General features: G+C 39.8%; 1 protein-coding gene across 1 annotated transcript; it reads left to right on the top strand.

Moving 5' to 3' along the window:
- Positions 1 to 288: 288 nt before the first annotated feature.
- On the top strand, positions 289 to 2,148 carry SCG2 (secretogranin II). The gene has a single exon (XM_058533474.1). It carries the CDS (start codon positions 289 to 291, stop codon positions 2,146 to 2,148), a length of 1,860 nt encoding a protein of 619 aa, XP_058389457.1.
- The last annotated feature ends 23,657 nt before the right edge of the window (positions 2,149 to 25,805 follow it).

The following is a 25,805-nucleotide window of genomic DNA, read 5'->3' as shown; positions in this document are numbered from 1 at the left end:
TAACATTTCAGAAACATCATATCAGTGTTTTTGTTATCATTTTAACCAAGTGAATGCCATGCAAATTTGACGCAAATGGGTAACAATTTTGCTAATCCTGTGGCTAGCTTGTGAGGATCATGTAGGAAATATTTATGGATTTTAAAGAGCCATCCTAAGTTTAATGTGAAATAATCTCTGCTATATTTTTTTCCTTAATGGTCAATTACTTCTTTTGCTATAGTGTCTTCTAATCTGTTTCATTTGTGTTAACTCACGTTTTCTATGCTTTAAGGAAGTCTTGCAAACATGACAGAAGCTGAGACTCACCAGCTTGCAGCAGCCCTGTCTCTCATCCCTTTAATTTTCCTCATCTCTGGGGCCGAAGCAGCTTCATTTCAGCGAAACCAGCTGCTTCAGAAGGAGCCAGACCTCAGATTGGAAAATGTGCAAAGGCTTCCCAGTCCTGAAATGATCAGGGCTTTGGAGTACATAGAAAAGCTCCGACAACAAGCTCACAAAGAAGAAAGCAGCCCAGACTATAATCCCTACCAAGGTGTCTCTGTTCCGCTTCAGCAAAAAGGAAACGGTGATGAAAGTCACTTGCCAGAAAGTTCAAGGGATCCCCTGAGTGAAGATGAGTGGATGAGGATAATACTTGAAGCTTTGCAACAGGCTGAAAATGAGCCTCAGTCTGCACCAAAAGAAAACAAGCCCTATGCCTTGAATTCAGAAAAGAATATTCCAGTGGACATGTCTGATGACTACGAGACTCAGCAGTGGCCAGAGAGAAAACTCAAGCACATGCGATTCCCTCCTTTGTATGAAGAGAATTCCAGGGACAACCCCTTTAAACGCACAAATGAAATAGTGGAGGAACAATACACTCCTCAAAGTCTTGCTACACTGGAATCTGTCTTCCAAGAGCTGGGGAAGCTGACAGGACCAAACAACCAAAAGCGTGAGAGGGTTGATGAGGAACAAAAGCTTTACACAGATGATGAAGATGATATCTACAAGGCCAATAATATTGCCTATGAAGATGTGGTTGGGGGAGAAGATTGGAACCCAGTAGAGGAGAAAGTAGAGAGTCAAACCCAGGAAGAGGTAAGAGACAGCAAAGAGAATACAGAAAAAAGTGAACAAGTCAATGATGAAATGAAGCGTTCGGGGCAGCTGGGCCTCCAGGATGAAGATCTCCGGAAAGAGAATAAAGACCAACTCTCAGATGATGTCTCCAAAGTAATTGCCTATCTGAAAAGATTAGTGAATGCTGCAGGAAGTGGGAGGTCACAGAATGGGCCAAATGGAGAAAGAGCAATCAGGCTTTTTGAGAAACCACTTGATTCTCAGTCTATTTATCAGCTGATTGAAATCTCAAGGAATTTACAGATACCCCCTGAAGACTTAATTGACATGCTCAAAACTGGAGAGAAGCCGAATGGATCAGTGGAACCAGAGCAGGAGCTTGAACTTCCTGTTGACCTAGATGACGTCTCAGAGGTTGACTTAGACCGTCCAGATCTGCTCCAAAATAAGATATTCTCCAAGAATGGCTACCCCAAGACAGCTGGTCGTGCTGTGACAGAGGCCTTACCAGATGGGCTCAGTGTTGAGGACATTTTAAATCTTTTAGGGATGGAGGGTGCAGCAAATCAAAAGCCTCCATATTTTCCCAGTCAGTATAACCGAGAGAGGGGTCTGCCGAGACTCCCCTATGGTCCTGGAAGATCTAGAGCAAACCAGCTTCCCAAAGGTGCCTGGATGCCAGAAGTTGAAAACAGACAAATGGCATATGAAAACCTGAGTGACAAGGATCAAGAATTAGGAGAGTACTTGGCCAGGATGCTAGTTAAATACCCTGAGATCATGAATTCAAACCAGGTGAAGCGAATTCCAAGTCAAGTCTCATCTGAAGATGACCTACAGGAAGAGGACCAAATCGAGCAGGCCATCAAAGAGCGTTTGAATCAAGGCAGCTCTCAGGAGACTGACAAACTGGCCTCGGTAAGCAAAAGGCTGGCTGTGGGGCCCCTGAAGAATGAGGATACCCCAAACAGACAGTACTTGGATGAAGATCTGTTAATGAAAGTGCTGGAATATCTCAACCAAGAAAAGGCAGAAAAAGGAAGGGAGCATATTGCTAAGAGAGCAATGGAAAATATGTAAGCGGCTTTTGTTAATTGCCCTACTTTCCCTCCTCCCACCCCAAGCAAACCCAACATTTCTCTCTAGTGTGTTGACTTCTATCCTGTTAATGCTGTAATATCTTTACATGATGTACAGGAAGATGATTCCATTTCACTGGCGTGTCTGCTTCACTTACTCTGAGCTGTTCTCTTGTGTGTGGATATGTGTAAATGTTACAATTTCTGGATCAAAAATTAATCATATCCCTTATTCAAGAAAGTTATCTATGATAGTGTTTAACAGTGTGTCTAATGGCTGTGGCATTGTTGATGCTCACGTATGATTAAGAGTGTCCTATAATTCTCTTGAAAGTTTTTAATATTTATTGAATTATTTTGTTACTGTCTGTAGTGTTTTGTGGAGTACTGGAGCAAAAAAAAAAATAAAACATTATAAATATATAGTTTTATTTATAAGGTCTTTTCTATTGTGTGTTTAATTGTTGATTAATAAATGTTATTTCTGGACAACTGTGGATTATTTATTCTGGAAAACCAGAGACAATGACTGTGGAGCAAGCAGTATGGAGCCAAAAGGGAAAATCATTTCCTTCCACGGCCAATCCAGGTAAGAAATAATGAATTTTAAATATCTGATCATACTATATGCTTGTAGAATGCAACATCCACTAACAGCCCACTAACTTAATGCTTGCCTATGGTTTTTCTCATATATGTGATTTATAGAATAAGCCTTTTGGTGTCATATTTATACCTTTTACCCTTGATTTATATAAATAAAAGTATTTAAGTCTTCCATACTCATAACTAGCATTGAAAGAAAAAAGAGCTATGTACAAGGCAATCAGAAATGACCACAGACTTGGAAGCAACCTAACTGTTCTCAGGTCACCCTGGTTCCCAGAAGAAAGGCTCCTATCTCTTTCATATGATTTGAGAGGGGCAAAAGGACCCCCAAACTGATTGTCAAGTAAGTGGAGGGGTGCCGGCACAGCGGGGATACACCCGATGCCCTCTTTCTTACTCTTGTGCTAGAGAGAATCCCGAGTAGGCTAGGCAGTGCATGATTGTTACAATGTGCATCACTTCAGAGGGGATGAGATCGGTATCCTAACCTTTCAACAGGGAATCAACAACAGCAGCAGCAAGAAAATATGTAGAGCAACAAAACAACAATGGTCATAAAAAAACAAGGAAATAAATAACAGTTACTCTTTATTGAAGTTATTGTGCACTAGGCACTGTACTAAACACTTTAGTCACGGTTCCTCCTATAGTCTGTGCTATATCACTGTCAAGGGTCTCTTATTAACCCCCTTTACATCATAAAAAGCAAAACTCAGAAAGATTAAGTAATTTTCCCAAAGTCACCCAGCATTATGAGTTGCCAAATCCTGTGTTCTTAACCACTTCACTACACTACCTCTCTGGGAAGTGCCCTTTCAGCTGAGGGGTGGGACATTGGAGACAGGACGGTGAGAGGCTTATGCAGTCTCAGTATCGGTCACTTCTAAGGGACGGCACTTTGTGTGTGTGTGTGTGTGTGTGTGTGTGTGTGTGTCTGTGTGTCTGTGTGTCTGTGTGTCAGGGACAGGGAGGGGAGGCAATCCGTGAATGGTCAAAAGACAATGAGAGTGCCTGAATACCTTGGGAAAAACACTGAATGCAGGTTTTCCTGCTTCATAATTTTGCCCAGACTCTTTTCTGTCCAATTATCATACAATTTCATAGAATTCTAGAATCTGTAAGTGGAAGAGAACTTAGAGGTGAATTATCTCTACAGCGTTTCTAATAAGTGGTTTTTACTCAAATGCTTTCACAATAAGAGTTACTACCTCACAGGGCAGTACTATGAAGTGAAGATTGTGGAGAGATGAAGGGTATTTTCTGAGCTTTAAGTCTAGGTACAAATTCGTATGTCGTGCTTCGCAGATGTCCACATACACTTTCTGACTATTGTATATTCTCTTCAATTTTCTGTTTCATGCGTTAAGTCACTCCTAGAGTGCTAAATCAACTGTGTGACTAACTCCATGCTAGCCCTGAGCAGAAGGGAGAACTTGGCACATGTGTCTTCACCCAACAGAAACTTGCCTCACTATGATACATGAACATTCTACCAAGAAGTTAGGAAATGAGAGCAAGTTGACTGACACGACACAGCTATGAGGCTCCAAGCTGGGATTTATACATAGATCAGTGGGATGCCAAACCCTAAACTCATTCTGCTACACCGTGCTGCTTTTTAGCGGAGTCTCAGACTTGAAATTCCATGGTTCTCTAATGATGACATTTCAAGCATCAGGATTGGCAGTTGGGGAGATATTTTAATTTGGCATATATATTCTCTGCCTGACTTCTCTCAGACACCAGTCAGCAAGCATCTTTGCCTTTTTTGCAGTACACCATATCCTCAGCTATTGAGTCATCAGACATTTATTTCTGATCCAAAGATTTTTCCTTTCATAAGTGCTTTAGTATATTGCTCACTAGCATAAGAAATACAGCTCTTAGTACCATTCAAGGATGGGGATGACAAATTAGTTGGGACTAGGGCAGCACTGCCCCTTTCCCTGCCTGGAAACCTCCTTCAGCAGAAGTCAGGGAGTAGCTTATGACCTAGCAGATGCCCTCTGCAGGCTACCACTGGAAGGAAGAAGAAACTGCCTGTGCACTAAGACTGCACCCCTTGTAGGAGTCCATGCCTTCATCAGAAGGAGTCAGATAGGAGCCTAGCACTCTGTGTGCTCTTGGCAAGACTCCTACCTACCAACCCTTTCCTTCCCTCAATCCTCAGCCTCTCTACTCTACCCACCTTGGGGACAATTAGGACTAAACTAATGGTGCCCTTTATAACAAGACTTTCAAGTCATCCCTGATTCCCACACTCAACCCCTCCTAAACTTCGTATTTCGCCTTATTGGACCGCAATCCCTACTCCTTCCCATTTTATTCTATACCCTTTTTCATTATGCCCTCTGATACTCAAGGTTAGTCATCAGCAACATCCCCTGCATCCTCTACCTCTTTTGTGAATATCCTCTTTACCTTCTTTCTCCAAGGAAAACCTACCTCTCCTCTGAGATTGCTGCTTCCCCTGAAACTCTCTTCCTTGCTTCTTTTTGCTGCTTAGAGTGCATTTTTTCTTCTCGTCTCCATAAAAACATCCAACTTAATATCTCATGCCATCACCTACTACCTACCCATTACCCTTCACTGATGCAGTCATCTTCTGTCCCAGGTCACTTCCCCTCACTCATTCAAGATAGCAGCTCCTGCTCACTGTCACTCTTTCTAGCACCACTCCTATCTTAATGCTCATTAATTTCAACACCCATGAAGATGATCTTTCCAATACTTTCCAGGCTCCATCCTCCATCAGCTATTCATTTGCATGGTCATGCCCTTGATCTTTTCTTTACTAATAACTGCAACCTACCCTAAATCTAAATTCTGAACATTTCACTCTAACAAACACCTTCTATATTCCCAGTGTACTTCCTTTAGTGTCTTAGTTCCAATAATCCCCCAGACCCACCCAAAAAATGTAATTCTTGGGTGTATTCTTCACCACCCAATTTTTCAAGCTTAAATTTCATGGTTTGTCATTATAATCACTCCTGTGTAAACATTCTTAACTCCCTTCGGTCTCTCATGTTTCATTGTAATTTCTTTGCTCAACAAGAATTCTAGTTAAATCCAATTTCCCACCCACTCTTACCTTCTCTCCTACGGTCTAACATAGCAGGATAAAAGACACATAACCACACTGATTAATTTCACTTTAAATTCATGCTCACTGATCTCAAGTGTCCCATTATGCTGTCCTGGAATCCTAATGTATCCCTAGTCCATTCTCTCTCTCCTTAGACAATAATACCATACTTTCCCCTCTGTCCACAAATATCCAAACCTGCCTCCACAATCCACACTCTCACATGATTATCTTGCTTCCTGTTTCAATAAGAAAAATGAAGCAGCCTGAGGAGGTCTGCATACTCCCATCTCCATGTTTACCTACCCACCTGCATCTGTGGCGATGCATTCTCTGCTTTCCTGTTCTTATGGGTAACTTGTCTGTGCTTCCATCTTTATGAACCCCTCCACTTGTGCACTCAATCCTGCCCTCTTGCTTACTTGAGAAAATTGCTTCAATAATTCTCCCCTTCTTTGTGCATCAACCTCCCCTCTCCACTGGATCATTCCCATCAGCATACAGATAGGTTGTAATTTCTTTTATCTGCAAAACCAACAAAATATATAAACAAGCAAACAAAACCCTCTCCTGACCCCATTTTCCCTTACATCTGCTGCCCCATATCTCTTCTTTCCTTTATAGAAACAATCTTTGAAGAGTTGTTCATAATTATCTGAATTCTCCCCTCACAGTCTCAAACCCTTTTCATTCAGCCTTTTGACTCCACTTCTCCACAGAAATAGCTCTTGTCAAGATCAACAATGATCTTCATATTGCCAAATCTGGTGATCAATTCTAGGTCCTTATCTTATTTGACTTAGCAGCATTTAACAATGTGATCACTTCTTTATCTTTAAATACCTTCTTCGCTTGGTATCCAGGTCACTGCACATGGCTCTCCCTCTACCTCTTTCTCAGTATCCTTTGCTGTCCCTTTTCATCTCCCCAACCTATGAACATTAGAAACCAGAGCTCAGACCTTGGAAACCTTCTCTTTTCTATCTACACTCATTCCTTAGGTGACACCATCCAAGCCTCAGGGCTTTACCACCAACTATTGGCCAATAACTTCCAAATCTGTATGTCTAGCCTGAAATCTTTCCCTGAACTCCAAACTCATTAATTCAACTGCGTCTGACATCCCCACTTGGATGTCCAATAGGTATCTCAAATGTAACATGACCGTAAAAGAACTCCTGGTTTCCCACCCCTTGACAAAATTCCAGCTCAGTTGCTCTCACAGACTTTTTCATCTCAGTTCTTCAGACCAAAACTCATGGTTTGTCCCTGACTCCTCTCTTTCTTTTACAACCCATTTATGAACTGGCCTCAAATCTTGTTGCCACACACACGCTTGTTGCTCAAAACACATCCACATTCCACCACCACCTCCACTATAACCAACATGCTACAAACCATGACCACTTCTCACATGGGTTATCGGAATATCCTTCTATTGTTTTTCTCTGCTTCCGCTGTCCTTCCACTGTAATCTAAACACAGCAATCAATGTGATCCAATTATAATCTACATCAGATGATACCGAAGAGAGAGTGCTAAAGTTATTGCTATGATCTACAGTGGCCTACATAATTTGGCTCTGAATACATCACTCTCCCCATTACTCCCTCCTTTCCACCTGCACTGGCTTCCTCACTGGTCCTTGAATATGCCAAGCTCACTCCTACCTTAAGACTTTTTCATTGGTTGTTTCCTTTTTCAGAAGTGCTGTTTCCCCAAATATCTGCGTGGTTTTCTCCCTCACCTCCATCAAGTCTTCTGTACAAATACTGACTTCTTAATGCCCCTCTTTCTAAAACATCAACTGCTACACGCTTTTCCTATCTTCATTCCTTGCTTGATCTTTTCTCCTTACCAATTATTGCAACTAACAGTCTTAATTTACAATTTTATATTATTTATTGCATACTCCTCCACCACTAGAATGTAATCTCCTTGAGGGTAGTTATTCTTTGCTTTATTCATTGTTATATCTCTAGCTCCCTACATCAGTAACTGGAACATAGATAGTGCACAGAAACTAGTTATGGACCAAATAAATGAATTAGGAATGAGGGACCTAAAAAAGAAGAGAAAATAGGAAGAATGGAAATTGACTTTGAATCTAGAACAGTGAAATAAGGTAAATCCTTGTTGAAAGAATAAGGAAACATCAATTCTATTGTAGCAATACAAATTTAAGACTCATTTAGAATTTTTACGGAATGAAATTAATGAAATAAAATTCCTGATCTAGATTTCAATATCCTTCTTTACCAAAACTTTCACATTTGCCTAAAGGAAATGTAGCAGCAGCATTGCAGCTCAATTACCTCTATGACTTAGCAGGAAGGGGATAGATAGAAGGTGTCAGATTGTGACACTAGGCCCAGATATTTTTTCAGTTTAACTTATGCATTGCCAGAAGGCCCTGTGTCATGATTAGGCAATCCTCTAAGATGCCGTAGTTTTCTAGCATTACAAAATTATAGTTGTTTTGGTATTTTTTATCAACATAGGTGAGAATTATAGTTATTTTACCCCATAAAAGAAAAAGATTACTGTTATTATAAACGCTATGGAAATTAGTCACATGCTGGTATAAGTTATGCCAGCCTGAATACGTAGTTTCTACAGCTAATGCTATTTATGCTGCGGACTATTATTCCTGGCGGTTGGAAGACTAGGAAGCCCAGTGGGTTTTGATCAGGGAACTTCTGAAGGGTGAAAAGAACCAGGGACTGATGATCCAGTAGAGTTTTCCTGGCGAGTTTAAGCCTTTTGATTTGGAACAAAGATGACAATTTGTCTGCAAGTGTTCAGACAGTATCTACCTTCTAGAGAGTTATAGCAGTCATCAGCAAGTTTTTTTCTGGAGGGCCAAAGCCACATGTGTATTTATAGTTAATTTCCATATCATTTCCATATGCCTATATTCACTCTGTTTTCTATTCTTAGGACTTTTTCAAGTAAAAATGTATTGTTGATACCTTGAGGTTTGTTATTTTATCAAACTCTTTTTTTTTTCCTTGAAGCTGTTTCGTTAAATCATTATCATTGATGTGACTTCTGGACATCATAGGGGAACAGTGGGTGGTGAAGTGGAAGGATTGGGTGAAGAATGGGCTATAAAGTCTACGCTGAGACATAATGATGCAATAGGCACATTGGTACCTCCTGGTACCCTAGCACATATTTGTATCTTGATGCTTTTGCTTCCTCGGCCTGATAGACTCTTCCAACATTTTAGTTGTTCTTCGAGGCTTAGTGCACATGATTTACCTCCATTAAGGGCACACTGCTCCTTTTCCTCAGCTTTCACAGTGATTTTCTTTTACCTTCATTGCAATATTTATTCCTCTTGGTCTTGCTACATAGCTATGGCTAGCCATGTGGACCTGTCTGTCTCATATGTTAAATGATAAGCTCTGAAGTCAGGGATCTGCTCTGAATAACCTCTCATTATCCTCTACAATGCCCAACCTATGTCTCTTTCTCATGAACTGCTTGATACACTTGTGTTGAGTAAGTGAGCAGATGTTACCAAGCATACCTTCCTCTTTGCTGTCCTGTGTTTTACCGAGTCTGTGCATGCACGTTCTGTAACCTTAGCTCAATTTAACAGAAAGGAAGGAAGTGAAGTACCTACTGTGCATCCCACACTCTTGTCTAAGGGGCTCTTTGACTTTGGTGTTTCCAGAACTTCTGAAATATCAGAATGGTGCCAAAGTTTATGCTTTAAAGAGTATCTAATTTAATATTTGCCTTAATGTGAGTTTGAACCCGACCCTAGATTCCCACATTGGTACCCCTTCTTAACTGGCAATTTTCTAATCCTGAGATCTATAGACACTCAAGGGCTTACTGTTTTAAACAATTAAGTTTTCACACATGTCTTATGGGGTGAGTTTGGACTACCACATAATAATTTAATCTTTCTAATGTTGGCTGGCATATCAGTTCCTATATCACAGCTCAAAGAGCATTCAGATTTCAATCCCAGACAGTCCTCTGATCTGATGCATTGCAAAATTTACTTGGAGAAGAGGCTTTAGGGTTAATCAAAAACAAAATGAAACTGAGTAAAATCCTGGCTTTGCTACTTATTTGGTCAGGCACTTAATCTAGCTGGATCTGAGATAGTGACTATACTTACCTTACGGGGCTATTGTAAGGATTTATAGTTAATGTGAGTGAAGTGGCTGTACAGTGCCCAGAATGAAGTAGTTGCTCAATATAAGGTAGAATTTCCCAATCAATTAATCAACAACTATTATTAACCATTTGCAATGTGTAAATCCTAGTATTAGACATTATGTAGAGAGAAGGGTATAAGGGATGCATCTAACGTATTTCCACAAAAATAGACCACATTGTGAAAATGCTTTTGCTCCATTTACAAACAGGATTTTTTCTCATGCAGCAGCTATTTTGAGTAAGTGGTTGGTGATGAAGCAACAAGTTCTGATTCCATCTGTCATGGATTCCATTTTAACTGGGGCCATTTCACGGGAATTGGAATGTTCAGAAGTCTGTATGTGGTATGAACCAACACTTCAGGTTTATTTTAAGCTTAAAATCCCAATTCATGCTAAATACCCAATATGGACAGTGAAAACTGATGAGATCAAGTTTCAATTTCATGATTGTCTTTTCTCCACACTGCCCAAATGCCATCTTTTTTTAAAATGAATTTTCAATGAGATAATGAAGGCTTTAATTTTGCTTTTATTTGTTCTTGACATTTCAATGATGATGCAATGATAAATTAACCCCTATAGATTTAACATGAATATTTAATAACCACAGTGTTTTAAAATGCAACGTAGATTTTAAAAGAAGCAACAGAATCATTCCTTCTTGGTCTTCCCATTCATAGGCATTACACAGTGAACTGACTTAAAAATAAATAAGGCAGAAGCCCTTCCCCCCTCCTCCTTAGTGATAATCCCACAATTCAATTCCTTCTGAACCAACAGGTTGCTATGGTAGCAGGTGACTCAGGGTTACAGCATTGAATGGTTCTGCGATGTGCAATCAGCACAGGGAAGGACATGCTTCAAAATTCATGAGCCTGCTGGAAGCAATTTTGTGCCTTAACCTTCAGGCTTCCTACATCGTTAAGAAAATAAAAATAAGAAGGCGGCAGTGCCAACCTAAGCCTCTTTAGTGGTTTAGCAGCCTTTCCAGAGAACTGGACGGAGTAAGCCATGACCTGTGTTTTTCATTTGTTGTGCTTAAGATATGATCCCGATAAGACTCATATTATTAAAAGAAAGTTACATGCAACAAAAAATAAATGAGAAAAGTTTCTAATTTTGTGTTCTATATTTTTATTCATTTCTACTGAGAGCGAAACTAGAGGTTTAATTTTAAAAATATGTGTGTTCAGTTACACTGAGACTATGATAATTGGAATTCTTGGAGCACAGAATTCAATATAATATATGATAATATGTGTGAATATATATTATGCACACATACATAACACGCATGCACTAAAGAGGCATTTTTCACGTAATTAACAGACTCATGTGATACAATCTACACGTACTAATATTACATGTACATATATGTAAATATACATAAGTCCACTGATTATTTATTCTACACATTTAAAATCTTAAGAAGTTTAATAATAAGGTAATTTCACCTATTATACTCTCCCCATTTTCTCTTCATATGGAATTATTATCTCTCTTTTACCCAGCTGATGTCTTAAGCTTTTCTGTAGATGCAGCTGTGACTATAAAATTAAAGAAAAATAACTGTAAAAAGATAGGTAAGCCAACGAATCAGCTTAATTTCTTAAATGCATAGTTTATTCTTATTTGCTATGAATTTGAAGCATCTTGAGACTAAGGGTTCATTAGGGCTAGAGATGTGTAGCGTCTAGTCCATTCTGAGACTTAGCATACCTCCACGGAGATGCTCCAATAGGGACTTCCAATAGGGGAGGAAGGATGTTCCACCATGATGTTTTATACCTCAGTGACTTGGCACATTCCATTCCTTCCACCTGAATGGTCTTCCACCTTGTCTTTTGTCCAAGCTTTTGTTCATTCTGTAAGATGCAACTTTGTGAAGCTTTTTCAGACATTGCTTTCTCTTACTTCCCACCCTGTACACCCTGCCTTCATCATCCACCTAGATTTAGTCTTTTCCCAGATTTTGTAGTAACTACTCCTTCAACAGTACTTAACCATATCCTATTGTAATTATCTATTTATATGTAACTCTATGATAAAATATTGAGCCTCTTAAGGACAGGGAACATGTGGTGAGGAATTATTATTATTATTATTATTTTTGGTATGCTCAGCATCCCGCTCCCTCTGTCTTCTGGTCACACCACCACACCTTGCTTTGGGGACTGCCACTCCTCATTCCATGTACATGTGTTGGGGCTAGTAACTGTGGCACCTCCTCACTTGCAACCACAGAGCCACGTGGAGACCCCAGTTTGATCAATCATGGTACCCCATCTTCTTGTCCTTAGTGATGGCTCAGGGATGGGCATGTGATCCAAGCTGGGCTAATAAGAGTTCCTCCCTGAGAATTTACATATGGATGCTGTGAGAGAGAATTTCTTGGGACTGTCTTTGAATATTTATGCCTGCATATGTCTATTGCCTTGTTGGACTGCCAGGCCTGAAGCTGATGAAGGATATGGCAGACAGAGGAATGTGTTCAGGGGAAATTGAGGTGAAACTGAATTGACCAGGGGCCACTACCAATCATTGACAAAACTTAGAGAGATCAGATTGAAAGTTAGTCCAGCCTGGAAAACCAGCAGGGCGAGCAGCCTTTGGCTGGATGAGGAACATTGTCTCAGGGTGCCAGTAGAGTGCTCCAGGAAGCAGACTCTGAGATGGAGGTATGAGCACAAAATGTTTATTGGAGGGTAACACTCCTGAAAGAAAAAGTGAGTGTTGGTTTGTACCCTTGAGAGCTTCCCTGATGAAATCTGAAACTGACTCCCATACACAGAAGGCAAGGAAAGACAGAAGAAAGAGGCAGACCACTCCAGACTGGTAGGTGGCAGTTTTAATAAGCAAGGGAACTTACATATGAGACTCGTCTTGGGTGGCTGCAAGACCAGTAGATCTCTATACCTACACACCAGAATCTTAAATGTGTATACAGAGGCCTAAGTGGGGTTCAGTCATGTGTTCAGTCCAGATAGTCTCAACAACACCTTACTCTCTCAAGGCCACGTCCTTGGAACAGCTCCCACTGTGGGAATGGTGGGCAGAGCATACACTCCAAGCATGGGGAGGGGGTGAGGAGCATCTGATTGCCCAGGTCTAGCTCACAGGTCAACTAGAGGTCACGTCCTCTTGATTACCTCCTCCAACAGGGAGGAAACAGGATTGGGCAGGGGAAGCTGTGAGGCTGAGATACAGACATAAAAGCCACTGCTGGTCCAATGGGATGCTCCAGAGCAAAACTTGTCTGTTAGAGTAGTCATGTATGGGGCAGAAATGGCCAGGACACCATACCATCTTGCTCACGCATTGGCGGGGGGTCACCACAAGAAGAGCATGACTAGGTTATCATGTCAATCTCTTGCTTAAACATTGGTCAAGGCCACCCAAAAGAAGCATGACCCTAGCTTGAAAGTTGAGGCAGACACTGAAGGAGCTAATAGCTTGAGGCTCTCAGCTAATCTCTTGCAACTGGGCAGAGAGTTGTTTCTTGAAGTGGGATCTGAGAGAGGCACCTCCACGTCTGCAACACCTAGAGGCCAGAGGGAGAAGATGACACTGCTTCAGAGGACTCCAATGCTTTCCTGGGTTTCCTAGGACACATAAGCCTTTCTCTAACCCCTTACTGTGTAAACAAGACAACATTTTAAGGAGGAAAGCTGAGAAGATGGGAGATTACCTAAAAGACCTAGTATTTTTAACAAATGGAAGGTTATTTCCTGAAGATACTCTTTAAATTATTGCATTGGACATTGTTAATTTGTTTTTCTGGTAATCCAGTAATGAGGGCTCAGGAAAACAACTGGATTAGTTACAGGCAAAATAAAGATTTTATGCTTTCTCATCATACATAAATAGAAGTTGAATTTTGTGACTCTGTCATTAGTGTTATTATTACTCTTAGATTCATAATGTGGTGCCAGCAAATGGCTACAGAGAACATCTTTTCTGTGTGTGTGTGCAAAGTACTTCCAGGAGATGGTTATTTTTAAGATTTTACATATTTTTAAACTTTTTTTTGGTGGTTGGGAGGGTTGTGGGAAAGAGAAAAACCTTACTATTAGTTTTTCCTTTCCTCTGATAATGTGTTTCTTCCCTTGCATACATACTGTAAATCAAGAACAGAGTGTAAGAAGGAAAATTGAGTCCTTACGGTGAAAGCATGTTGGATGGTGACTCTCATCTGAGGATTTCAAAGTAATGCGACTTATCAATTGCATGTTACAGATTGTGGCTCATGTATTCTCACCGTATCCCAGGACACAGCAACACCCAGGCAGTCTGGCTGACTTCTCTGTAATGGAGGGAACAACCCAAAGCTCAAGTGTCCTGTGACTAGGTCAAACTACAAGAGAAATAATAGAAGAATATCAGAGCTGAAGCCAGGAGAATGGGAACTTTGCTTCCTAATTCATTTATTCATTCTGCTTCAATCCATTCATTCATTTTCATTTTGCTATTTAAATCTGTTATTATTGGTTGTTTATTAAACATAGGACACTAACTGTTAGGATGGCAAGGATAAATAAAACACACAATTTTGCCTTTGAGGGGCTCACAATCCATTTAGGACAACTGCCTTATAAAAGTGACTATTTGGAAAAAACTATAAAAATAGAGCTATGTAGAAACTACCTATGGAACAGGAGGAATGGGACATTTAGGGGATAGTCTGTAGAATAGTTTCAATTTGCCTCCTTCCTGAAGTAGATACAGGAACCTGATATGGAGAAATGAAACAACAAAACAAACACATCAAATCAAATCAAACAAAGTAAAACAAAAACATTCAAAGCAGATCTAAGTCCCAGAGGCTGGTCCTGGTTTCTGCAGGAGGATGATGGTAGGAAGAGAATCTGGGAGGATCCGAGTTGCTGCCCATGGACCTTGCCTTCCCTGTGTCATAGCCTGGTCCTTTTCATACCTGAACATGCACACGGATCACCTGGAGAGCTTGTTAAAATGCAGATTCTGGGTCAGTAACTCTGGGGTGGGACCAGAGGCTGTGCATTTCTGACAAGCTCCTGGGTGAGGCCGATGTGGCTGATCTGAGTTCTACAGTATGAATAGCAAGGCTCAGGAACATATTGCTTCTGGGTGGGGTTGGGGAGAACAGAGATATGCTCCTGCAACCCTATTACTCCTGCTGACCCTATAATCAGTCTGAGGCAATTGAGACATAAATGGATTTTCGTTGGCATCACTGGGTTTCCTATTTTCTGCCCTTTCTCTTCCTGGACCCTTTTCTGGCCTGCATTGGTACCAGTATCTTCTGAACTCACCTTTATCTCCTTCCTCTAAGAACAATCAACAGGTGAGGAATCAGAAACTCCGAGTCCTGGTCACAACTAACTGTGTATGTCAGGCAATTTTACTTTGCTCCATTCTCAGTTTCCTCATTTGTAAAAACAATCAGGGATCATATGATTTATAGGCTCACTCACTTCAGCACAAGTAGTTATGGGTCTCTGAATACCTTGTCTATGAGGGCATTGTTGTCACTTTATATTGTGGTATCAATTCCTCTCCAGGAGGATTGCACTGGATTTACACATCGTTAATGGTGGAATGAAAGGTTTAAGTCCCAGATAATGGACTGCTCTAACAGCAAATAGGCGGTGAGTGGGGATGGATGCCCCTCCTAATGACTCCAAACTTTCAGTATAGGAGATGTCCCTTCCTCCAAAAGGTGCAACTCGTGGTTTTGGATGGGAATAAGAAAAGAGGGAACAATTCTGCTGTTTTTTTTTTTTTTTTTTTTTTTTTTTAAGATAGCGTCATTCAGGCTTCTTTCCTTTAACAGTGATAAGGAGGACATGGGTGTGAAGGTGCAGAGGTCCCAAGGGCACATATTCGTGGTTCTGGAATGACATCCTGCGCCTGTGGGAATCACATCTATTGATTGTAAAAGGAACAAATGGGCGACTCAGGAAATCTTCAATAGGTCATTGGGCGTCAGGAATCTCAGCGTCTGCTGCTATAAAGTTCACAGAATTGATTAATCCAACCACACACTCTGCAAGTTAAACATGTTCTCTGTCCCCAATTTTCTATACCTCATTCTCATGAGCAACTTCCTGGGATCACTGGAAAGACATAATTCTTCCAGAGATGAGAAGGGTGAGAAGAACACAGGGTAATCTAACCTGAAGAGACATTACTTTAAAAAGGAAACAAAGGAAGAGGAATTTTTCCATTCTTTTTCCACCCGGCGCATACATATTGCCTCCACAAGACTGAGAGCTGCCTCTAAGACAGTGACTGTGCCTAACATGTGTCTCTGAAGATATTAGGTCCTTAAACATTCTATATGCAATGAAGTATTAACTGCAGTACCCTGATGCTGAGGGCTTATAACCTATGTAACCAAAGTGCTAGTCTTCAGAGAGAAGGCAGCTGGAGCTGCTGGGTTAGAGGCCATGAGTGATTCTTCTCCCCATGGCTTTCATGGCACTTTCTGCCTTGTTCAGCTCCCTGCCACTAGAACCTGAGTCCTTGGTCTATGCTAATGGATCAAGAGCTGAGGATGGACTATAGGGGGGCACAAAGTAGAAGACCCTATTTAAACTGGGTAAATCCCAGTTTACCAAGAGCGGTATGTTTGAGTCTATTGTCCTGGTGTCTTATCTGTTTAACATTTTCTTGAATTTTTCTTTCTTTCTTTCTTTCTTTCTTTTTTCCTGGTGAGGAAGGGTTGCCCTGAGCTAACATCTGTCGCCAATTTTCCTCTTTTTGCTTGAGGAAGATTCGCCCTGAGCTAACCCCTGAGCCAGTCTTCCTCTATTTTGTTTGTGGGTCGTCGCCACAACATGGCCACCGATGAGTGGTGTAGATCTGTGCCCAGGAACCGAACCCAGGCTGCCAAAGCAGACCACACTGAACTTAACCACTGGGCCACAGGGACAGCCCTGAATTTTTCATTTTTTAATAAAATGTCATAATTAGAAGTTACATTTAAATAACTCGGGATGGGTCTCATAGACTTCTACTGTGCACTTCCAGCTTTGCCATGGTTACACACTTTTGAGATTTCTGTGCAGAAAACAGAGTTCTTTAACACGCGGCTAATCTGAAAGACAATTAGCAGTAACTCATTTCTCTTTTCCCAACCCTTTCCAGATGCAAGGTAACAACTACTGTCCTTTCAAGCACAGAGGATGCTTGCTGATAAAACAAAGAGCACTCAGACACAAGCGACTAGGGAAAGCTAACTCTTCCCAGTTTCAGATGGTGGAGGGAGAAACATTTGAAGCTGTTGTCTTTGGTAGCTTTAGTTGTACTGCCCAGTGATGCCAAGACCTTGGCTGTGACCTGTGAGATTCAGAAAGTTGTGAAACTGGCATTTGGCGGGGGTTGGGTCTGCGGGAAACTTCAGAAATTATAGGTTAGGTGAACATGAGATACGTGTGGGAAATAGAGACTAAGCTATTCTGACATAGGGTGCTTAGCAAGTTATTGGAATACTCTTACTATGATGGTTTTATAATTTATTGTATGTTGCAAGTCAACAGCTGCATATTTATTTTGTCTGATAATTGTTTTTTTAATTTCACATTAATCTTTAAAACAGCAACGGGCTAAAGAATAAGAGTGCACGCTTCATAATAAATTAAGTGTTAAGTTTCTATTTCTCAAGAAAGTTGATGATAAACTTTTAATTTGCTCAAAATGTTGCCCACATTTGTCTTCCACCATGGGAACTCTACTAACAAAACTGGCCATAATAAAACCAGAAGATGCAAATCTTCTGAAGTAACATCAGCAACTATTTCAAAAGTCAGTAATTATTTTGTGAAAATTGTGCTCAAAGGCAATGGTTTAATATGTGTAGCTATAGAAGATTTAGTTATGTACCATGACTTTTCATTTAGATCAAGTTACTGTATTTCTAAATTAATTTAGCTCATTTTCATTTCCAAGTAATAGTTGTTAATGTGTTGGCTCCATGAACAGAAGGACTTTGCAAACAAATTATGCCGGTTTAATATCCGTGTTATTCGGTATTTTGACAGAAAATTAATTAATTAATGAAATTCCAATATTTTTGTCATTTCTGATGCTTTTTTTCCCCCAACGCCCATGAGTATTTTTTTTTTCTTTTGTGAGGAAGATCAGCCCTGAGCTAACATCCGTGCTAATCCTCCTCTTTTTGCTGAGGAAGACCAGTTCTGAGCTAACATCTATTGCAAATCCTCCTCCTTTTTTTCCCCCCAAAGCCCCAGTAGATAGTTGTATGTCATAGTCGCACGTCCTTCTAGTTGCCGTATGTGGGACACGGCCTCAGCATGGCCTGACAAGTGGTGTGCAGGTGCGCGCCCGGGATCCAAACCCGGGCTGCCAGTAGCGGAGCGGGAGCAGTTAAGCGCTAAGCCAGGGGGCCGGCCCCTCAAGCCTTTTAAAAAATACTTCCCTTACTGTTATTTTAGTGGGTTGTGGGGAGGGAACAGAGTTAAACACATCAGTGTCCAGAGCGAGGAGGCTTAGGTTGGAAGTGGCATAGTGTCACGTCTGCCTCCTTTTCTTGGTCAAAGTAAAGCACGAAGCCAGCCCAGATTCAAGGGGTGAAGAAAGACGATCCGTATATTGATGGAAGGGGCTGCAAAGTCACATCGCAAAGGGACCTAGATATAGAGAAGTCAGTAAGTGTGGCCATCTTATCAAACTGCCACAATCTTTCCACTTGAAAATTACACCCACAAAAATTAAAGATTCTGTATCCTAAATGTGTCTTTGATTAATATTCTCCTTTCCATTCCCATGGCACTGTCACTGATTAGGGAATCTTGACTATCTCTTGTTTTAATAGATTCTTAGCATTCTCCTTTCATTCAATTTGACCCCGTTTCAACCATCCTCTCTGATCTGAAATACACCTAATCTGAATATGTCACTCCATTGCTTAATAGTTGCTCAATCTATGAGATAGAGTTCAGAATAATCTTGGCATTTCAAGGTGCTTCATGGTCTTGTACCTGTTTCTGTTTCCAAATTTCTCTTCTGTCACTCTCCAAAGGCTACAGCTGATTGTCCCACTTGTAATTCTCCAAATATGATATAATTTCTTATTCTATGGGGACTTTACAAATACCGTCCTGTTGCCTGGAAAAATTCCTCACTAGCCCCCACACCTCACCCCATTAACTTTGCTGTTTGGCAAACACTTACCCTTCAAGATTAGCTCACGTGTCATTTCCTCTAGGAAGCCTTCTATATATCCCTAGATTGTGAGGAACCCCTTCTATGTGCACAATACTTCTCTCAATAATTCAATGATGGCAGTTATCATGTTGTATCATAATTAACGACTTACTTCTAACTTGCTTACCAGACTATGAGATCATAGAGGGCAGGAACGCTGTCTTTGACTTCTGATTATCTAGTTTTTATTATAGCGTCTAGCCTGCAGTATATTTTTGTTGTATTTTCTTCCAGAAAGAAATGAAATTGGAATAAATGTAACTACACAAAGGTAGACAATTTAAATTAACTCTGCTTTGACGTATACCTGTTCTCTCCATGAAATTAATTACTGCTTCTAGAAATTCATTTGAAATTTATCAAACAAGGTGATAATGCAATTTTTCAACAAAGGAAATTATTACTTGTGCCTGTTAGCAGAGCAGTAGTTCAACTATTAGTTCAAGTTTTATTCTACAACATTTACAATTCAGGTCAGTTCTTTGATTTGTGCACTGAAAGTTTCTTCTATGGAATAAAAAGTGGGCTCCCTAAAGATTTTTTCTGGTGGTAATGGGGTGGGGGGATGCCAATTCTTTTATATCGAATATAAGAAAAAAGTGTTCAAAACATGTTTTTAAAATTTTAGAATTAAACTTCTGATTGTAAGCTCCACTCATCAAATTGATATATGTCATACCAATGTGTGCATTTACAAATTTACCATATATATATTAATAAATTATATGTCATGTATTAAAAGTTAAGTAGCTTAATATTATATAAACAGTGTAAATTATATTAAATGACATATTATATAAATGATATACTGCTAGAATGTCTTTTCCAACTTTTTTCCCTCATAATTATGTTCTGTGATTTTCCCAGTTCATTCTATTTAGTTCATTCATTTTATGATATTTCCTCATATGCCTAGACCACAGGTAATTTACCCATTCCCTTCCTGGAGGATAGTAAGGTTGTTTTTACTATTTGGGTATCACAAATAGTACATGCACATTTTTGAACCCACCTCTTTGTGCATATGAGTGAGTCTCACTTGGATAGCAGCGTGGACACGAAATTGTTGGGTCAAAGGGCATGCACAACTTAGCTTCTAGGAGTTGCTCTGCAAAATGGTAGAAACAATTTACACTCTTATTAGCAATGCCTAATTCCCATTTCCCCACATCACCACCAATACCCTAGTGACGTTTTTCCCCCAGTGTCATGGGTGACTTGAAAATATTTTCATTGTTTACTGGTCACTTAATTTTCTTTTCTGAGAAATTCATATTTATATTTTTGTTCAATTTTCTATAGGATTATTTGTCTTTTCCATATTGATTCATAAGATTTATTTTATTTTATTTTAAAAATAAATTATGGATATTCATCTTTGGTGCTTATGAACTTTTAAAATACCATGTTTCAAGCTGTGTCTCATCTTTTAATTTTCCTTTTTATGTCTTATGTTGTATAGTTTAATTTTAGCTTTGTTTTTCTTTATGGTTCGTACATTTTGCTTCTTTTTTATTAAATCCTTTTTCATCCTTGTCATAAACATTTTCTAAATGTTTTTCTAAATTTCCTATATTTTCTCCTAAAAGAGTAAAATTTCTGCTGCTTATATTTAGGTTTTTAGTTCATTTGGATTTTTTTTTAAATGATGTGTTAGGGATCTAACATTAGCCTTTACATGTAGATATCTACTTATCCCAACACATTTCCTTGACAAATCCATCTTTTCTCCTACGCTTTGCATGCCACATTGAATTTTCTTAGGTTGCTCTTTCCCCTTAGTGATCCAAGGTCTTGATGGTTCAAACTTGAGACATTATGTTTGTATTTGAAGTATCGCAGAACTGCCTCTGATCTGAATGTAACTTGGCTCTTCTTTGCTCTTTAGAGATTTGGGTAAACTTGGCTGAAATCCCCCGTCCCAACTTGGGTGAGTTTTGCACACTCTTGATTTCTTCTCTTTTATTCACATAGGCTGTTTAGTTTCTTCTCTCGTCAGTTTGGTGCAAAATTCTATTCCCAAGCCTCGCCCCTTGCTCCTTGTTGGTATTTTTACTGGTGGCTTGAGATGTTGAGTAAAGAGATCATCCTATTCGTGTCACAGCACCCTGCATCCATAGGGTGGGCCCATTCATTCTCTTATTTACTGATAATATATTCACACGCCATTTCCTTTCAAAGCCTATGATCTAGACTTGTGACACATAGCTCTGGGATGTGTAGATCAGTCCCTTGCTCTACCTATTTTCCTCTCAGATGCCTCCCTTACAATTCTGGTGAATAACATTAAAAAAAATCTCATTGTATATCTAAAATGCCAGTCAAACTGGCAAGTTATTAATTTGCTCCTCTAGAAATTGCTTTTCAACTCAAAGCAATTGGCTTACAAGTTTTTTGAATACAGCTATTTGAATGGAATGGTCAATACTGTGTTAGATTTATATTGCTGCAGAACAAATTACCACAACTTAGTAGATTAAAACCACGCATGTTTATTATGTGACGCTTTCCATGGATCAGAAGTCTTGGTGTGGCATAGCTGGGTTCTCTGTTCAGGGTCTCACAGGCTGATATCAAAGTGTGAGCCAGGGTTGAAGTCTCATCTGGAGCTGGGGGTCCTCTTCTGAGCTCATTCAGATTGTTGTCAGAGTTAAATTCTTTGTGGTTGTAGGACTGAGGTCTCTGTTTTCTTGCTCGCTGCTGTCAGTGACTTGTGCTCAGCTCCTAGAGGTTGCCCTCAGCTTGTAGATATGTGGCTCCTCCATAGGCTATTCACAACACAGTTGTTGGCTTTCTTCCGGGCCAATAGTAGCACAAATCTTTTGAGGCTTCATCTTCTTTTAAAGAGCACACCTGATTAGTCAGACCCACCCAGGATAACCCCTTTTAATTAGCTTAAAGTCAATTTATTAGTGACCTAATCACAGGAATGATATCCTATGATACACAGTATACCACTCATACTCAAGGGGAGGGGATTATACGGGGTGGGACCTACAGGTGGTGGGAACCTTGGGGGCCATCTTGAAATTCCGTCTACCACAAAAAGCTTGCATTCCAAATCCAGTTCCCCTATATTTGAATACTTGAGTAAAGTTTACTCTCCCTGGCAGGGTTTTTGAGGAAAGTCCAACAGATAGAACTCTTCCTTCCTGCTTGGTTTTTTGAATAAACAAATTGAGAAAGTAAACAACAAAGCCAGCATACACAGATAAAAAATGTCACCTTTATTACTGATAAAGTTAATGGAAAGGATGTATCTTAGTCACAGAATCAAATGAGCTTGTTACCTCCTCTGCTCACCCAGTTTAGACTTTGGGACTACTTGTCCAAAGGCAAATTTTAATCCGTAAGGAAATCGTTGCCTCATGATGATCTAGGGTGGAGGAAGACAGAGAAAGAGACCAAGTCCCCATACTTGCAGATTTTAATAGATTAACTCCACCCAAAACCAACAAGTATTGCTTACCGACAAGTAACTGGATCCACTTCTAGAGAAAGAGTGAGTTTCGGGACAGAGGACAAAAGGTTTAAGAAAAATCCCTCCTCATGGAAATAGGACAGGGGAGAGACGTTCCTCTCTCATACTTAAATTGTCTCTAAAAGTCAGATTTTCCCAAACTGAATAATTTTAAAATAATAATGACTGCCTTTTCCCTTCCCACTAGAACATCAGAAGCACTTGTGCTTATTTCTGATCAAGTGAGACAAAGGAAGCTATTTGGGAAATATTTACTTCAAAGGGCATGACAGTCTCACATAAGAATGAGCAATTGAAAGATTTGATGACATCGATCCAGAATGCACTGAAGCATGGCCAGGATTCCTTAGGAGGTGCGGGAGATGCTTTTGGGGTTCACATTTGAACCCTGAAGGGCCAACTAGCTCACTTCATGGAATTCAAGGTAGAGGAATCTATTGTTTCATCTCATTGCTCTCTCATCTCTGAGCTAGAGGAACCATCTATTTTCTCTTTGTAGAAACTTGGTTCCCCAGTGCAAAATGATTTTAACTTATCACCAAACTGAATTAAAATGACACTGGCAAAAAAGTGATGTATTTTGCTCTTCCCCAGACTGTCAACCAGAGGAAAACTGGATTTCTTTGGACTTAGTGGAAAAGGGGGAAATACTTATGTAACTCTGGCCCACTCATTTCCCCTTCCTGTCTAATTCTGTTTCTTTGTGAAATAGAAAAAATTTCCAAGCTATTCTACAAGCTTATTGTGGGGAAAACAGACTTAAGAAATATGAAAATGCTTTGTAAAAAAATAGGTCATATATTTATAGTTTATTATCAGTTATTATTTACATGATGAGAATCCAAATTTCCAAAATTTTTCATAAAGCATTGAAATTTGAAGGGTATATCAATTCTATAAAAGATTAATTTAGATCACTTTCCACTAACATCTGACAAGGTATGAAAATTCTCTTGACCTTTACAAGGGACTGAACAGAATTTTTAGAGCTCAAACTAAACTATCATTTGGACTTTTACATTTTTTATGATTTCCTTCCCTCGGTTTTAGCTGTGTATGACGCAGTTACCTACCTGCCACGTTCTCCTAAATTCAACAGACTTTTGATTTTCAGTTCAAGTTTGTGGCAGGAAGTAATGGAGAGATAAAGACAGCTTGGACTTGAGGACTCTCAGAAGACGCATGCCTTGTGGATAAGAAGGAAATCTATCTGCAAAACTCTTGTCCATAGTGATATCAGTATTCACCTTTGTAGTTTAGGGTTAAGTGTTTTCCATTCCGTTATGCATCTCTCAGACTTTCAAAATTTAATTCAAATTCCTTAAAGAATGAGTTTATTTGGATTACTGCCCTCTCTTCAGCATTATTTGAATTCTTGGGTCATGACCCAAGTGACTTCCAGAATGTCAAGAGTTCAATAATCTTTGATTAAACCAATTTTTCTTGAGGATTTCAGAAAATCAAAGACAGGCCGGAAATATTATTTGAATAGTAAATACTCTGGGATGTTTACAGAAGAGCCTCCAGAAGAGAGAAGAACAAAGTGGTGTTCAGAGCTTCATAGTTCTCTCTACCTTTTGAAATGATAAAGGAAATAAAGAGGCATGCAATTCATCAGGTGAGGCAAGACCACAGACCTAAATGCTCTACTTGTCTACCTGACTACCCAAGCAGCTAGTAGAAAAAAATAAAAAATCGATTGAAAACTGTAATTAAGGCATTGTATATTTACCATAGAACACACATGCAAACATAAAACATAATTTTAAAAAACTGTGTTAAACTGGTTGTTAAGCCAAATAAGTCATGTAAATCAGGCCCTTGAGAATCTGTTTGGTTAATAATTTTCAAGCTGAACTTACAAGTTTGTCTCAGTTTGTTCAGTTTTCTTGACCTATGAGTGAAGACTTCATGGGTGTCTGCTAATTTTATTAGCAAAGTGTTTTCCTGAGCAAGATTTATTTTGTGCAGTCATTCATTCAGCCAGCATATATTAAGTACTTGCTATGTGTGATGATTTCTATGTGAAAATATATAGGGGCTCTTTAAAAACAATTTTATAGAAGGGACATTACTTATCAACACCAAATCTTGCAATTGTATGAAGAATTGTATTCTCACTTTTAGCTTCCCAGGACAATCTTCAGGTGGTACCCACAGTATGTCAGAATGAACAACCTAACTTCTAAAGCAGAATATCTGGGATGAGAGATGGAATATTTAGAATCCTTTAAGCATGAGAATTTCTGTTAGCAGAGATCATTGAGAGTCACCCATTAAGGCCAGGCCATCTGTTCAGTCATTCATTCATTGATTAACTCAGCAAATATAAATGAAGGCTGAGTATGTGGCAGGAACTTTTGTTTCCGAGAGATATAACTGTGACCCAGACACAGCCCCTGCCTTTAGGCAGTCCAGGCAAATGGGCACTTGTAAGGCCTTTATAATGCAATCTGGTAAGTGGCACAACAGTAAGTATTACAGAGGTGCCCTGGAGGGATGTGGACCCCGACCTTGGGTCAGAGGGTCTGAGGAATATCTAAGTAATAATGAGGAACATCTGAGTCCAGTCAACAGTGCTGCAATCCAGGTGATGGGGAGGAAGGGAAAAACGTAGCTTCAAGAGGGAATAGTATCTGCAAAGTAGATACCATTAGAGACAGTATGACACATATTCATAAAACCGGCAGACAGTTAGCCACTGATGATTAAGTAGCTAGGAACTAAAGTTTTTTTTTTTCTTTTTGCATTTACTGGTTATAGCATTTAGCTGTTTACTCACCAATTATTAACTGTGCTGTTTAGGCAATATGCTATCTAACCCCCACTAGGTTCCTATAGACAACATCTCCCTGGAGCCTGGGTCACCATGGTATTGGGTGTTTGAGCTGTTTTTCAGGAATTAGGACTCCTTGTCCAGTTCAGGCCAGTTGAGACCACCAACCCATCAACTGGGGCCTGCGCAGATGTCCGATAAGTGACCTTTTGACGTCAAGAGGCTAAAAACTCCACCCTAGGTCATGCTGACACCGCCATTTTGTGAACATGCGTCCTATGAAGAGGCATGAAGTCTGACTACGTTTGCACACATC

The sequence above is a fragment of the Diceros bicornis genome, chromosome 37 (genome assembly GCF_020826845.1).
Source record: "Diceros bicornis minor isolate mBicDic1 chromosome 37, mDicBic1.mat.cur, whole genome shotgun sequence".
Lineage (NCBI taxonomy): Eukaryota > Metazoa > Chordata > Mammalia > Perissodactyla > Rhinocerotidae > Diceros > Diceros bicornis.
Note: the sequence above shows the minus strand (reverse complement) of the source record. Positions and strands in the feature narration are given on the sequence as shown.